Here is a 16,207-nt window from a genome sequence, read left to right on the forward strand (position 1 = left end):
TGTCGTGAAATAATATAAAAAAAAATAAAAGATCGATGTATACGTTTCGATTGAATCGCACGAGGAGAGAAACGAGTTTCTCGTGTTGGCGATTCGCGTTATCGTAGCGTATTCATCATCGAGTAAGAAGAAAAGAGAAGAAGAAAAGAGAAGAAGAGAGGAAGAAAAGAGAGGAGAGGAAAGGTGAAGTGTGGTAAGGTGGGTGAGGTGAGGTGAGGTGAGGTGAGGTGAGGTGAGGTGAGGTGAGGTGAGGTGAGGTGAGGTGAGGTGAGGTGAGGTGAGGAGGTGAGGTGAGGTGAGGTGAGGTGAGGTGAGGTGAGGTGAGGTGAGGTGAGGTGTGGTGTGGTGTGGTGTGGTGAGGTAAGGTGAGGTGAGGTGAGGTGAGGTGAGGTGAGGTGAGGTGAGGTGAGGTGAGGTGAGGTGAGGTGAGGTGAGGTGAGGTGAGGTGAGGTGAGGTGAGGTGAAGAGAAGTTTGCCTTCCTATCCTTGCTCCTTCACTTTCACTGGCCGCCACTCTGCGGAAAGGGAAAAGAGATCGGGCCAAGTTGCAACGCGTTATATAAATTAGACATTTCACGAAATCTCCTTACACTTCAGTGGTTTTCAATCAGTGGGGTTGCTTTCTAACAAAATAAAACCAAAAAATAAATTGGTTGCGAGATTTGTTTGAAAGAAAAAAAACAGTTATATTCGTTAGCAGTCAAATAATTCTGATCGCATAGTTAAAATTTTCAGTTTTATAAACATTAAGTTTTCGATAAAATTTCAAATTAAAAAATTCAGTTTTCAGTAAAACTGAAGGAACTTAGTCGTTAGTTACTTATAACAAAATTATTTAAAAAAAAATATCAATCAGATATTATTAGAAAAAATCGTAACAAAAAAATTTATCAGAATCTTCATTAAATATTATAATCTTACGTTAGCTTTGACTAAATAGCTCTTTTATTTAATTTCTGTGCTACTCTGTATACTTTTCGCAGCTTAAATTAACATCTATGATTTTATAAACGTAATTTGTCTATATTTAAATTAATTAATTACGACTAAATTATAAACATGATTAAAATAATACGTAATCGATATATCGAAAATAAATTGTTGTACGAATGAAGTTCCTTTCGATGGCATAATACATTCAGAACCCACGTGATTATTAATCTTTTTTTTATCGAAAATATACTAAAGAAGATAAAATTAAGCGATAACAATATTCGTACTACGTGAAAGTTTGTCCAAATTTTAGTAAATCGTGTTATATGAAAACTGTATAAGAATATCGTAATTATAGAAATCGTATCTCTTGTATTGTTCAATATTTGCTTTATGTTCTTTCAAAGCTATACTTTCCAAGTTTCGTGTTATAAAACGGCTGACGCGAGTGTCTGTTACCATAAATATCCAAAAACCATTATATCATCATGAATTGATTAATAAGAACCGAAACTTCTCAAAGCTAATCAATACTTACAAGGGGAGGTCGTGACATGTAACTCTAGAAAATGAACGAAATTATATTCAATCGATAGAGAATCGAAAATAATTAGACACGTGTTTTGGCTTTTTCTCTAGTGGGGCTTTCTTCATGTGAAAAAATTACTTTTTCTAAATAAAAAACCACTGTTAGACTAGAGTGTTTTATAAGCCTCTACGCTAAATAATGACACATTTTCTTGAATTGTATCCCAAAAATTGCAATAAAAAGGAAGCACGCATAAAAAAGACTCGAACCCAGCAGTATCGGACTGATAGACTTCGGGCTCCGCTGCTTGGCTACCCGCGGTTGTTGAATAGGTGGCGTTCGGCTCGAGTCAAACAGTATTTTTTTATTTAGAAAAAGAAGTTTTTTCACATGAAGAAGGCCCCACTAGAGAAAAAGCCGAAACACTTGTCTAATTATTTTCGATTCTCTATCGATTGAGTATAATTTCGTTCATTTTCTAGAGTTACAGATCACGACCTTCCCTAGTTAGAATTTTAACCATTAATTGATGTAACTCTTACTAGAAACTCTATAAAAAGAAAAACTATTTGATGTGACAAATTCTTTTTTTTTTCTTGAGTAATGTCAATAATTTCGAAATTTGTCTTTTCTTTTTCACTTGAGTCATGTCAAACACTGATTACACAAGTTTAAAACCTACTTAAATAGACATATTATTAGATATATTACATACGATTGAAAAAAAAAGTAATCCAAAAAAGAGAGTTAAATGATTTGTTTTTATCGTTAATATTATATTTATATTAGTATAACAATTTTTCTAATAATTAAAATTCATATCATTAACACAGATTTTCATTAATTAAACGAAGAAATTTAAACTATAAAATATAATATTAAAATAGATAAAATTATGATGAAAAACTATGTATTTCTTTATAAATCTTGGAAAATCATTGCTCTAGTTTAATCTCTTCCATAAATTTTTATAGTTAACATTAGCGAATATGACTCTCTCCTTTTCGTTTTTATCATCCAAGATAAAAAAAATGTTGTTAGAGGATAAGCGTGAAACTTAATTCATAGGACATATGTCATGCATAAAAAAAAAAGAAAAAAAATATTTAAAATCAACTTCAAACGTTTCGATTCCAGACAAGATTATTTTCTTCTTCTTCTTCTTCCTCCTCTGCATCATCTACTTTTTATTATTCTTATTTTCATTTTTATTTTTCACAGAAATATAAAAAACATATCGCGATGTTCCTCGTTTTCTCCGAGAAAGCATAAAAGCTGTGTAATACATAACATGCATATATACATATATACACATATATATGCAATATGCACTTACTTAACTTACATATATACTTTTCGAGAACGTTTTCTCGAGCGAAAGTCACTGACCGATATACTTTTTTTTCTTCTTTTTTTTCTTTTTACTTTTTAACCTTTTTTATCTAACCGTAATGCAGTCGTGACCGCTGATATACATATGCGTTCACACGCATACACATAGAGATACGCGCAAATACTATGGATTATTCGTTCTATACCGGTAGTAATATAGCGTCAGCTTTTTGCATGCGCTTTTCGCGGTCTATTAGCACGTTTCCTGGCGCACCAAATCTAGTACAAAGATGGAAAAGTCACGCGTGAAAATATTCTATCCTACAACGTAGTTAATACGTACAGTCCAATTGATGATGATACGTACCCACACACACACACATATATACTTTTAGGCAGATATAACTTTAGATATACTATTAGGCAGATATATATATATAATAGATCATTATTAAAAAAAAAAAAATTCCAAATTAATTATGAATTATTTATAATGGAATACATTCGTCTGACCAAAAAAAATTTATCATAGTTATTATTTGAAGTATAACTTTCCTCTTATTCGTTGAGAGAAAAGAAAAAAAGAAGGAAAGAAAAAAAAAACGTGAGAAATATTTAAACAAACTGTTCGAACGTTGTCCAAATGTACAGTTTAACGAGAAATCGTGAGAAAAATGCTCGCCTAATACGTTTGAGAGAAAGAAACGTTAGTCGTAAAGGTGAACGAGTGAGTGAGCAAGTCCAGCATTAGGAGAGAGAATAGGGGGAGGAGGGAAAAGGAAAGAGATAGAAGGAAAGAGGTAGAAACATGATACCGTTATGCCAAATGGCGTTCGACATCGTACGAGATATGTTTACTACTTGTGACCACTACCACCAACCTACACACTTTACCATTTCTTCGATAAAAATGTTTAAAAAAAAATTAAACTCTCAATCTCTCATATTCGACGAGTAATTGATTCTACATTTTTGGGGGGGTTTTTATTTTTACATAAGAACTATGCCTTCATCCTTACATCCCACCCTCATTCTTGAGAAATAATATAATTTGCATGGTGCAAATTAAATATCATAATTATGGATGAGAGGGTTTGGCAAAAATAATCAGATAAACAATTTTCTAACAAGAATACCATTTGTTCAAATTTATTCAGTTGGATTAGAAACACGGTCGTGCATTACATACTCTGCTCTGTTGCTGCTGTTGATTGGTTGATGGTGATGGTAATGGTGATGGTGATTGTGATGGTGATGGTGATGGTGGTAGTGGTGGTGGTGGTGGTGTAATACGACAGGGTTTACAACGAACACTGGAAATCGAGTTTTAAGCCGTAGTTTGAAGTCACACGTATAAATACATATACATATACGTGAATGTGCACTAAAAGAGAAAGAGAGAGAAGAGCAGGGGGAGGTGGAAAGGGGGAATATCTTTTATTTTATTTTTTTTTATTTTTTATACCTCCTTTCCAGAGATATCTCGTGGTACTCGTTGCAAGCGTTCGTGGATGAGCGTGTGTAAGCACGATTAAGGGGATTACGTTGGCAAGCAAACGCGTCTTTTCCTAAGCACTGGAAGGACGTAATACGACGATGGTAAACGCCATAGATAAGTGTCTTCTTCGTGCATATGCTTCTCTTCGATCGTAAAAGCTCCTTCTCTTTCTCTTTTTCTTCATCTTTTTAACTCTTTCTTTATTTTTTTTTGTTTTATTTTTTGTGTTTTGTTTCGAAGAAGATGATATGTCGAAACAGAGAGAGAGAGAGAGAGAGAGAGAGAGAGAGAGAGAGAGAGAGAGAGAGAGAGAGAGAGAGAAAGAAAGAAAGAAAGAAAGAAAGAAAGAAAGAAAGAAAGAAAGAAAGAAAGAAAGAAAGAAAGAAAGAGAGAAAAAAAGAAACAAACAAACAAACAAACAAAGAGTTGAGAGAAAAATACTGGCAAAAAATTTTGCATAACAAACGGCTTCTTCTCGCACCCTTTCTCTTTTTCGTTTTCACGTTCTTTCCGTGATATTAAAAAGCGCTCATTCGAACTTTTCCCGTAGAAACGTTTGTAATGTTTGAAAAAAGTGCTTTATTTTCTTTCTTTTTCTATCTTTTTAAAATCTTTTTTTTTTTTTTTAAACGAAACAGTTTTTCTTCCACTCGAAAATCACAAAGAAAGAGAGAGAAAGAGAGGTTTTTGCAAATTTGTAGTACGATCTAATATATCAGGTTTATATATTATGATAAAATGAAGTTATATTTTGTCTACTTTTCATTTTTTTTTTAAAGAAATGTGGGACGAACGCCTCCATGCCAAACTTGATAAGCATTCGTGGAAGGGAACTGGTCGGTGGGTCCTGGATAGCTCAATTGGTTAAAGAGCCCGGAAAGCGAAAGATCCGTGGTTCGAGTCCCGGTCCAGTCAGTCCAGCGGTCCAGTTTTTTTTCACGAATCTTACAGAAATTTATTGAGTTAAAATGCGATGAACAATTTTTGTTTCACCGCAAAATTTTAATTCCCGTTTGATTTTTCTTCTATTTTTATTTTTATTTTTTTTATTGAGCTCGCTTAAACCAAACGTCATGCAAACAGTTTGAACAATTCGTTGACGAATAAAAATCGAAGTTGATATCAACGAAGAAAAGATAAACAAAAATTTCAACAAACTTCGAAGAATTTATTTATACATATAAATACATAAATAAATTAAAAAAGGCATATTAAATAAATGGTCATATGATGAGAAAAAAAAGGACACATCTTGTGTTATTCGTGTATACACAAAATATATATAGGAAAAAAGTTACGTTGCACACGTATGTTCTTTTTCTATCGCGTTCCAATTTAATATCAAACTGACGAATGATTGAAAGCCGTCATCGTTGTAAATCGAAAAAAAGGAAAAGAAAAAAAAGGACAAGAAAAAAAACCATATAAAAATATTTTTTTTGATTTCGTGATACAAAAAAGTAAAACACTTTCCAAGCTGTGTTCTCGAAACAAGAAACAGAATTTCTTGAATAAAATTATCGAAGACAATGAAGTTGTTTAAATGGAACCCATTATTCGCATACGTTTGATATTCTTAAACAGTTTTCATTGGAAATTTTTCGATAGAGAAAAAGGAAAAGAGAGAGAAAGAAAGAGAGAGTTTAAATCATAGAAAGAAATAGTTTAATTTAGATAGAAAGAAACAAGAAAAGAAAAGAAAAGAAAAAAGGGAACGTTAATTCAAGGCACGCATTGAAGAAAATAATGAGAAGTAGAATTCTTGTTAGAAGAAACGTAATACATCGTAGCCTTTTATCTTTTTAGCACGTTCTTTCCCACGTTTTTGCTGTTGCAGGGGGACAAAGGCCAGATTTCTAGTTTGCGGTCGAAAACGAAAGTCACTTGTAAAATCAACGGATTTACCAAACAAACTTATATATTTACATATACAGGTAACCCTCCTATAACACGGTAGATAGGTTCATAGAAAATGCCGTATTGTGTGAAACTGTGTTATATAAGGGCTACCTGTATATATATACACTACTAGTCTGTAATAAGATTTTATTGCTACGTTTCTTTCACATATCGTAAATTCGATTATCTAGAATTAAATAATTTTTATTTTTTATCGTTGTTGTTGTTAACACATTGCAAACGGATGTGACGAGACATTATCTCATTTTTTCTATGTTATTAAAATATACATATTTTATAACTATTACAATGATTTTTTAACTGTTTAACAAATCATTTATTTTTTCGTTAACACATTGCGAATGGATTACGAGATATTATTTTGGCTTTCCAATGTTATTAAAATATAAATATTTTACATAACAAGAATTTGTTAAATATTTATTTAAAAAATCATGACCTATTAATTTAAAAATATATAACTTGGCGACCATTGAGTAAGGGTTGTTAGTAGTAAGATAATGTCTCGTATGCGATGTGTTAATAGAGAACATTTTCGAAATAAAAAAATGAATTTATTGAAACGTTAAGATCGATTTATTAAATGATGATGATAGGCCGTGTGTAATGACCCGTAAAGGCTTTTACGTATCACGAAATTAATTAACGAGTTAATCTTTTAGTTCGATGTTCTGTGATTTAATACAGCTTTGATAATCGATAATATAATAAATAGCGAACTCGATCCTTTGTCTGTATTATTATTATTATTTTTTTTTTTACGATGTTACCCATATTTCCGGTGGATATACTGTCATAGTAAAAAATTATTTCGAGCATTAAAAAAACTTCATCGTTCAATAAGAAATCGATCTGTCGAAATTTTATTTCGATATTTATTCTCCTTCCTCTAACCCCTATCGGTTATTAAATTTTAAAATTTATATTTTATACGTGAAACATAATCGTTGATTAGATTATCATCTCGATAAAAATTGATGTTCTTTTTCTTTTGAATAATTAGTCAAATGTTTTCTTTTTTTCTTTGTTTTAACCAAATATGTGTCTCTATTAACCCTTTGCACTCCGCACGACTTTCGACGCTGGGTAGCAGCAACTTTTTTTTTTTTTTTTAAAGTTTTTATTTGTTTAAAAGTGTACAATAACATATAAAATATATAAATTGGTACAAATAAAACTACTAACAAAAACCATACACTTACTGTCTTATTAGACTAGACAATAGTTTGACCCATTGGGTAGGGCGAACTCGCTATTGCACGGTGGCTTATTTCTAATAGATTTGTACTATGTTAATACTAATAGTGAAAGGCACATTCGCCGGATGTTACTTTGTATGACGGTGGATGCGTTACGAGAAAAATTAACGAAAAACTCGTATACTCTGTTTAAAATTATAAACTAGCCTTAATACTAGTGGGGGAGGGGGTATATTTACAAGGGGGAGCATATGATTAAATCTAACGATCACAATGTGGGCGCATATTACGTGTACGCTCGCCTACTATCCTACTTTGACGTATTTACAACGAGATCAAATGTCTTTGGTTTCGCTTATACTATCCTATTTACTATATCTATTGACTTAGTATGCCAGTCTTTATGGGCGATTCAGGCTGAGTTTTCTTCTCCTGATATCGTCAATGAATCTGGCGTCTTCTGAAAGCCACCAATATCTATTTGTCTTAAGTCTGTGGAAGTCGTTGGTATCTCTGCTTGGAGGGTAGCAGCAACTCCGTGCGACTTCGTGGCAGAAACGGCACATTTACAGACCCTCGTATTATTTAGTATAATTTTGGAACCAAGTAACGGATATTAATGATATTGGACTTATATCAATCGGTAGACATCAAGGAACATATTTACCAAAAGAACTTATTTACCAAGAGAATATGTGTGTGTAATAGCGTTGCAATTGAAAAAAAGCGAGCGCGTTCCATTGAATTCGAAATGTGACACTATTTGATAATATTTCTTTGTACATTATCAATCTCACTATAAAATGCGAGATATGCTCCTATAAAAACCTTTCTTTTACAAATTCTTCTAATCGCTCTTTTCAAAAAGTTCTCGGACCGTCGTGAGCACGCGTCTCACATTTTCTTCCAACACAAAACCCGTTGACATTTTTTTTATATATCTTTGTTATTTTACTATATTTTGATTCGATGTCTTGTGCTATTTTAAGAGAAAACATCAAGGAAACATGCATGTCTCAAAAAGTTGTGCTGAAATAACTTAATTCCCCGTAATCACTAATAAACTTTAATGTCTCATACAGTGAGACAGCGGAGTGCAAAGGGTTAAATATATGTAACATATATTATATATAATAAATAAATAGTTACGCGCAACAAGTACAATTACTTATATATTTCAATTGATAGAATAACTTGTAAATGAAGATATAATGATAATAATAATTATAGTTATGATTAAAGTCAAATTAAAAAAAGGAAACATAATTTTTCCACTGTAAGATATTTCGTTGTAAATTTTAAACCTGTCGTTAAATTAGATCGATTTCATTAGTTTAAATATGTATATGATAAATATATTTTCGTATTTTCTGAATGAATATTATTAATTATTAATTAGATTTCATTTATCGCTGTGTCAACAAGAACAAAAATAGATGTTCGATGTGGAAATAGAAAAAAAAACAAAATAAGAAATAAATAAGAAAAATAAATCATCGATCGAGACTGGATCGAGGGCTACGTTTCGTTTCGATGAATATTCAGTAATCCGAATAAAGGAGGTAGGAGAAGAGGAGGAGGAAGAAGCCCTCTGTTACAAATCGAATTTAAATTATCGATCTTCCCCGAGTAGTCCTACTTGGTCTTTCCTTAAATAAATTTTTACGATCTTCGATCTTCGTTGAGTTCTATTTGCTATTCCCCTCTCCCTCAGTATTATTATAAATATATTATATTTATATATGTGTAATTATATATTAAATCATTAATTACATATATAATTAATTTATATATATTTAATGTTTAAATTTTATTTATATTTTATTTTATTTATTTGATATATATATTACTGAAGACTTTCGATTAATCATAGCCATAGTGTTTACAGTTGATTGATATTCCATTCGCATCTTATCACCGTGGTCGTGTTACCATCGATGAAAGAATTGACCCTTCTGCTTGACCTAGATCATTATCTCTCTATCGATTTTCCTATTTTTAACGACCAACTATTCTACCTACTGACACGCCAATGAACTTGTATTTGTAAAAAGAAAAAAAATAATAGACTATATTTATCGAGTATTATATTATATTTCAATTATAACTGTTATACCGATATATTATATTTCTTTTAATAATTTTCTTCTTTTTTTTTTTTAAGTTATTATGATTAACACTTCGATTATTTTGTATATATATTCATTTACGTCAACAAAAATAAGAAATGAGAACAAAATTCGGCATAAATAAAAAGAACCCTCTCTTTTTTTATATATAAAATAATATAACTCATTCTATTGATCTCAGATTTTTGATACCTTTTTTTCTTTCTTTTAATTTAGGAAAGAATAGAGAAAAAGAAGAAGAAGAAGAAGAAAACGGTAAAAGCTTTACCACTCTCGGAAACGATGTTTTTCGTGACACAAATTCCTCCCTTGTTCGCGCCCATCGTAACTTTCTACCCCTTGCTTTGATTCTCCACTCTTTATCATTTGTTTCTTTCTTTCTTTCGTTTTTCCTTTTATTTTCTTCTTCTTCTTCTTCTTTTTTTTATTCTTTACGTTCTTTTTTAGCCATTTTTGTCTGGACTTTGAGAAATCGCGAAACAATCGTATACGCGGCGGTTTAGATTCATTTTGTATTTCACAGGGGTAAATTACTAACGATGAGAATAATAACAAAGGGGTAGTTGAGTAGTAGTAGCAAAGTTAAACGACAAAGAAAATGGATCAAAGGCTTTCTTCATTTTAAAAAATGATTTTTTCCTTGAATAATCTCGTGCTTCATTGTTTCATTATTATTATTATTATTATTATTATTATTATTATTATTATTATTATTATTATTATTATTATTATGATTATTATTATTATAATGATTATTAATACTATTATTATTTTCTTTTTCATTTTCATTATATTTCGTTTCATTTGAAACCTCAATTTTCTTTCCTGCAATTATGATATCGTTTGAAAGGGGAAATGTGTTGTTTATAAAAAAAGAAAGAAAAACAAATTATCTCGCGTTGAAAAAAAAGAAGAAAAAAAAATCAAACGAACTTACGAAATAAAAAAAAAAGGATAATAAAAGTAGTGTGGTTGTTACGACGCTTTGAGTTCGTTATGAATTTTTTTTTATTGCCCCTCCCCCTCCCTTTCCTTGTCTATTCTTTCTCATCATAAAAGCAAATCGATCGAAGCTTGGTATAAAACGCATTTTCATTAATCTCTGCCCAACCCCGATTGTATGGTGGAATCCGATTTGCAAGTCTAAAATCATGCTAAAATAGTCGTCTATCAGTGACTATCTAAAAAAAAAAAAGAATAAAAGCCGATAATTACCATTCCGTGATATCTCTCTTTTTCTTTTTTTCCCTTTCTTTTCTTTTATTTAGAATATATTTTTAGAATATATATATATATTTTTTCTCTTTTAGAATATAAAATTGGCCTTAATGTTTTAACCATCGTCTATCTTTCTGGTTTCGTACGATTAACCATTTTTCTACGATAGTTATAATAATAGACTATACATTTAGTTTATTGATGGTGATGTGTCATCGAAAGTATTTTATTTTTCTTCAATTTTTTATTAGCTTATCAAACATTATCACATCGGTGATAATGATAAGGTGACCTGAACCAACTACAACGACGACAACAACTCAAATGTATGTTTAATTAACGATGTTTCCTTTATATATAAAACGAACGATTATTATAACGTAAATGTGTTTGTGGTTCATCAAAGAAGTATATATTATAAAGAAAAAAAATTCAATAAATGAGTAAAGATAAAAGAAGAATAAAAGGAAAAAAATCAATTGGTGTTGAAATTGTTTAAAAGAAAAATTTTCATACAACGGACAAAATAAATGGTGTATCAATGTGGGTATGGGGGGAGTGTCAAAATTTCAAGATGATATTTAAATGATCGATAATTGAAAAAGAGGGGGTAAGGAATAAAAAGAAAAGACATGCTGCTTCGAGAAAATACAACGATAGGGATCAAAACGATCGTCGTAATCAAAAATAGTAAAGAAAAAAACGAGAAATAATAATAAAAAAAAATTTTTCATGAAGAAAATAACGATTTAATAACTATCATTCAATTTTTTCTACCCTTTTCTTCTCAAAAAGGAAGATTTGAAGCAAATAAAGGAATAAAAAGAAAAAGAAAAATTATCGATAAATCAAACTGGTGGGGGCGGGGAAGGAACTGAAACAAAATATATAAAGTATATATATATATATATTTATATATATGAAAAAAAAATTCCCCTCAAAAAAAGGAAGAAAATATGAGAAACGGCGGTCAACCGCAACAGACGGCAGTAATGGCGCCACCCCATTTGAACGGTTCAGCGCAATTTATATCAGGCGGTTACATGAATTATTTTCCACGACAGTCTTGGGGCCAATTTCAACCCTCTCAACAACAACAACAGCAACATCTTAGAAATGGTGGTAGACCATTGTCGCACCCACCACCACCACCACCACCACCCTCGAGAAGAGAAAGTCAAAGAGCTTGTGGCAATATTATTGGCCCTGCTAATACAAAGAACTCATCTAATCCACATTCAAGGGGTGGAACACATCGCAGTACAACCCCCTCGGTAAGTTTCTTCTTATCAACTTTAACCAAACTTTGAGAGGTAACACCGGCCGACATGATTTTCCTTGTCCAAGATATAATTAATTTTTTACACTAATTTTGTAGTGCTGATTACGAGATCAGACCTAATTGTATTGTATCACATCAGATTTTTAGTAAAATTAATATATTCGCTATTTTTGATTTTTCAGTAAAAATAAATTAAATTATTGAGTTTTGGCGCTCTTTCCTTGAGTTAAGTGACCTCTCGTGAGAAAATATATTAGTTGGAAAATATATTAAGTGTAATAAATTAGGTGGAAAATATATTAGTGTTTATTTAAAAAAATTGTTTACGTTTTACTTTTGGTATTTAATATATTTAATTAATGACTTGTGGTTGAAAAACGTCTAAAAAACATAATGTCTTCAAGAAAGTGTCATAATAGTCCAGATACATTTTGTTACATTTATGGAAACTTTATGACTTCAAAGCAAAAACTGAAAATTACTGAGTTTGTGGAAAATACGTATAATGCTTATTTTGGCTTCAAAATACAACTAAAATCGTGGACTCCGCAGTTAGTTTGTACTATTTGTGTTGAACAATTAAGGGGGGATATATCTTTAGAGGCCCGAAAAAACGCTTTTTTTTTTTGAAAAACTGGCTTTATATTTTTTGACGATTAATCTTTAGTTCAAAATATACATGTTTGAAGATAATACAGTAATTTTTTTATGTAAAAATATTGAGACACAACCGAGTTATAACCAATCTGCGTGATGTCCAAAAAAAAGGTAGTTTGCGGTGAGTAAAGAATTTCTTTACTGGATCATCTGAAATAAACAAAATCAATGCAAATACCTTGTATAGATTTGTCTTAACAGATTGAACGATCGACTTTTCCAAAATATTAATTTTTAACAAAATGGCGCACTTTTGAAAAAAAAGTTCTTTTTTTTTCACCAAAAAAATTTATCGGCTTAAAAAAAATATTAATTAAAAATAAAAAACCGATCGTTCAATTTGTTCTCTATTATACTTTTAATAACTGATTAAAATTTGAAAGCAATCGGTTAAGCCGTTTGTGAGATTTCTTACTCACCGTCTTTGACAACATAGTTTCGAGAAAAACGCGTTTAAAGTTTGAAAACACCAAAACGTTTAAAAAAAGTATATTACTTAATGAAATTTTTTTCTATATAGTATCATCGATTCCAGCACCATATGAAGTACCTTCTTCCTTGTCAGCAACCTCGACTTAAGCATTTTTTTTTGTCGTCGAGCTTTTCTTGCCTCCTTTGTATTTTCTTCAGCGCGTTTATTTGACTTCTTGATTCGAATCTCGTTTTCGTCAGCGGCAAATTTATGAGCATGAGACCCAAGTTGAACTCCTAACGCATCAAAGACAGCTAATAGACCATTTGTACCTTCGTTAAATTAACAGGTAGCAATATATGACGCAATACCAACTGACAGTGCATTGTAAAATCAGTTTCTTTGCAGTTAATATTTTTTAGTATATTTTCAGAGATTTCTTCTTGACAAGCTTTTTTCATGAAAAATTCAGCTATTTGTTTAGATGCCAAGTATATGTTTTCTAGTATCTTTTTATAAGTAGCCTGTGCTTTACAAAATACGGCAAATCCATCAAAGCACAAAACTTCGTAACACCTTTGAAACCAACACCTAGTAAACGCATTACTAATGTGATTCGTTGATTGATTTCATAGCTAGTTCCGATGTATGGCGAAGAAGATATAAATTGAGTACCGCAATTTTGACACACTACAGCAAGATTAAAACCAAGGCCGTGTTCTTTTGCCACTAGAAAATTTATTTCTTCTTTACACTTTGTACAACTTACAATTGTTGAAAGAGTAGAAAACACTGTTAAAAAGTTAAAAATTCTGTATTCTATCATAACATTTTTAAGTTCTTCATAGCCACTTCCAGTCTTCAGTTTTTTCGCAGATGCACTGATTCCGCTATCACAGGCCTTCGTGTCCTTTGGGTTGAAATACTGCTTCCTCTTTTTTGGCCTAGATATTTGCCCAAAATAACAACTTCTTGACATTCTAGTTACTTTATGTGACTACATTTTGTAAGAAAAATACACTACTACGTAAGAAAGCTACAGTAAAATTTAATATCCGTACACCTCGGTGTTCTTCGTTCAATTGACGAAAAAATTCGATAGAATATTCAAAAAGAAAATAAAAATAAAGGAAGAAAAAAATATTAATCTTATCGTCTACGATAGCGTATTTAAATAGGAGATAAACAAAAGAAAGAACTACATATTATTTCTTTCGTCTACGATAGCGTATTTAAACAGGAAATAAAATAAAGAAAGAATTACATATTATTTCTTTCGTCTACAATATCTCCATAAATAAAGGTCACATCTTTATGAAATTTTGACAGAATACTTTCGAAATGATATACTTATAGAAAATGCAATAAAAAAAAATCGATTTTTTTTTTCAAAATGTATATCCCCCCTTAAGGCAGTGGACATACCGCAAAAGACAATCTCTACCTTTTGGTAGACCTATGATTTGAAGAGAGCAGGTCAATTATATTGATGATTGTTATTTTTGCTGTAACAATGTGAAAGGTTTTAATGCTAAAAATAAAAATAAGATAGCCTACGCAAATGTAGCCTCAGTTACACGTCCCATTCTACACGGTTCAGAAATTCCAGTGCCCCTTCCAAGTTCAATATCTGATCTCAGCTCAACATCGTCAGAACAAAATTTACAGCGTCAAGAGTCAAATGAATTTTTTGAACCAATTTTAAATCAGCCGCAGAAATTCACACAAGGTGAATTAAATGATTTAATTAGAGATTTAAATCTTTCTAAAGAATCTGCTCAACTTCTTGGGTCTAGACTTCATGCAAAACACCTGTTAGCTCCTGATACACATTTTGCTTGGAATAGGAAGCGTGAAGAAGAATTTGTACCTTTTTTCAGTCAAGAAGAATCATTAGTTTATTGCCACAATATTCCTAATCTCATTAAAAAGTTAAGAGCGCAATATGATCCTGGAAAATGGAGACTTTTTATAGATTCTTCGAAACGGAGTTTAAAAGGTGTTTTTTTACACAATACTAATCAGTATGCTTCTGTTCCTGTCGCTCACTCTGTTCATTTAAAAGAGACTTATGAAAATGTGGAAACAGTACTAGGTAAAATTAAATATGAAAAACATGGTTGGCAGCTTTGTGGAGATCTGAAAATTATAACTATGCTGTTAGGTCAGCTGTCAGGATACACGAAATATCCTTGTCTTTTGTGCGAGTGGGACAGTAGAGCACGAGAAAAGCATTACGTTCAGAAACAATGGAATTCTCGTACAAATCTCAAACCTGGAACCAAAAATGTTATACTAGAACATTTAATTGGTCCTGAAAAAATTTTATTACCTTCACTTCATATTAAACTCGGTATGATGAAACAGTTCGTTAAGGCATTGGATAAAGAAAATGATAGTTTTAAATACTTGAATAGACAATTTCCAAGATTATCAGATGCCAAAATAACAGAAGGAGTGTTCGATGGACCACAAATTAGATCTTTGGTGACCGATGAAAAATTTGATACAACACTGAATACTACTGAATTAGAAGCTTGGCTGGCGTTCAAAGATGTTGTCAACAATTTTTTAGGAAATCACAAACATCCTGACTATAAAAATATTGTGGCAAGTTTATTAAATAAGTATAAAAAATTGGGGTGTAATATGAGTATAAAACTTCATTTTTTACATTCACATGTGGATTTTTTTCCTGATAATCTTAGTGATTATAGTGAAGAACAGGGAGAAAGGTTTCACCAAGACATAAAAACTATGGAAACAAGATACCAAGGTGGATGGAATGTGAATATGATGGCTGATTACTCCTGGTCAATAAAACGTTGATATTATTGATGATTCTCATAAAAAATTACACCCAGACGTAATTTTATCGCTAAACGTAAAAGATGTCACTCAAAATAGCTCTGTAGCAATTATTGTACTTGATATTTTCTTTGTAAGTTTTCAAATATATATATTTATAATATAATAATTGATTTTTTCTTAAAATTTTTAAATAAACGTTTTTTCCTTTTTGTAAAAAACCTGATGTGATAGAGTAATTATGTAGGTATTTTTGTGTTCAAAATACTATAAATTAGTGATATTTTTCA

General features: G+C 31.1%; 2 protein-coding genes across 6 annotated transcripts in view; one reads left to right on the plus strand and one right to left on the minus strand.

Annotated features, from left to right (window-relative positions):
• Window positions 1–16,207, plus strand: part of GckIII (Germinal centre kinase III) — a 137,183-nt gene that overhangs the window by 78,288 nt on the left and 42,688 nt on the right. Inside the window, exon 1 of one of the 4 annotated variants that reach the window (XM_015324178.2) lies at window positions 11,029–12,032. The exons of the other annotated variants lie outside the window; for them this stretch is intronic. Within the exon in view, the coding sequence (XP_015179664.1) occupies window positions 11,715–12,032 (318 nt within the window). The 5' untranslated portion in view covers window positions 11,029–11,714. Of the gene's footprint in view, window positions 1–11,028; window positions 12,033–16,207 lie in introns of those variants that run through there. 4 annotated transcript variants of the gene reach the window in all.
• On the minus strand, window positions 12,075–15,339 carry LOC149031678 (uncharacterized). Of its 2 annotated transcripts, none has more exons than XM_089175195.1 (2): window positions 13,248–15,339; window positions 12,075–12,847 (listed from the first exon to the last, which is right to left on the minus strand). In XM_089175195.1, exon 1 carries the CDS (start codon window positions 14,086–14,088, stop codon window positions 13,612–13,614), a length of 477 nt encoding a protein of 158 aa, XP_089031321.1. In that variant the 5' UTR covers window positions 14,089–15,339; the 3' UTR covers window positions 12,075–12,847; window positions 13,248–13,611. The 2 variants fall into 2 exon arrangements, with proteins under 2 accessions (XP_089031321.1, XP_089031320.1); XM_089175194.1 differs by having other exon boundaries at window positions 12,076–12,847; window positions 13,117–15,339.

Source organism: Polistes dominula, unplaced genomic scaffold (genome assembly GCF_049000335.1).
Source record: "Polistes dominula isolate Pdom_NZ unplaced genomic scaffold, Pdom_raw_medaka contig_82, whole genome shotgun sequence".
Classification (NCBI taxonomy): Eukaryota; Metazoa; Arthropoda; class Insecta; order Hymenoptera; family Vespidae; genus Polistes; species Polistes dominula.

Excerpts from the sequence above, each read along its gene's own strand:
- LOC149031678 (XM_089175195.1), bottom strand. The coding sequence starts at position 14,088 with ATGTCAAGAAGTTGTTATTTTGGGCAAATATCTAGGCCAAAAAAGAGG.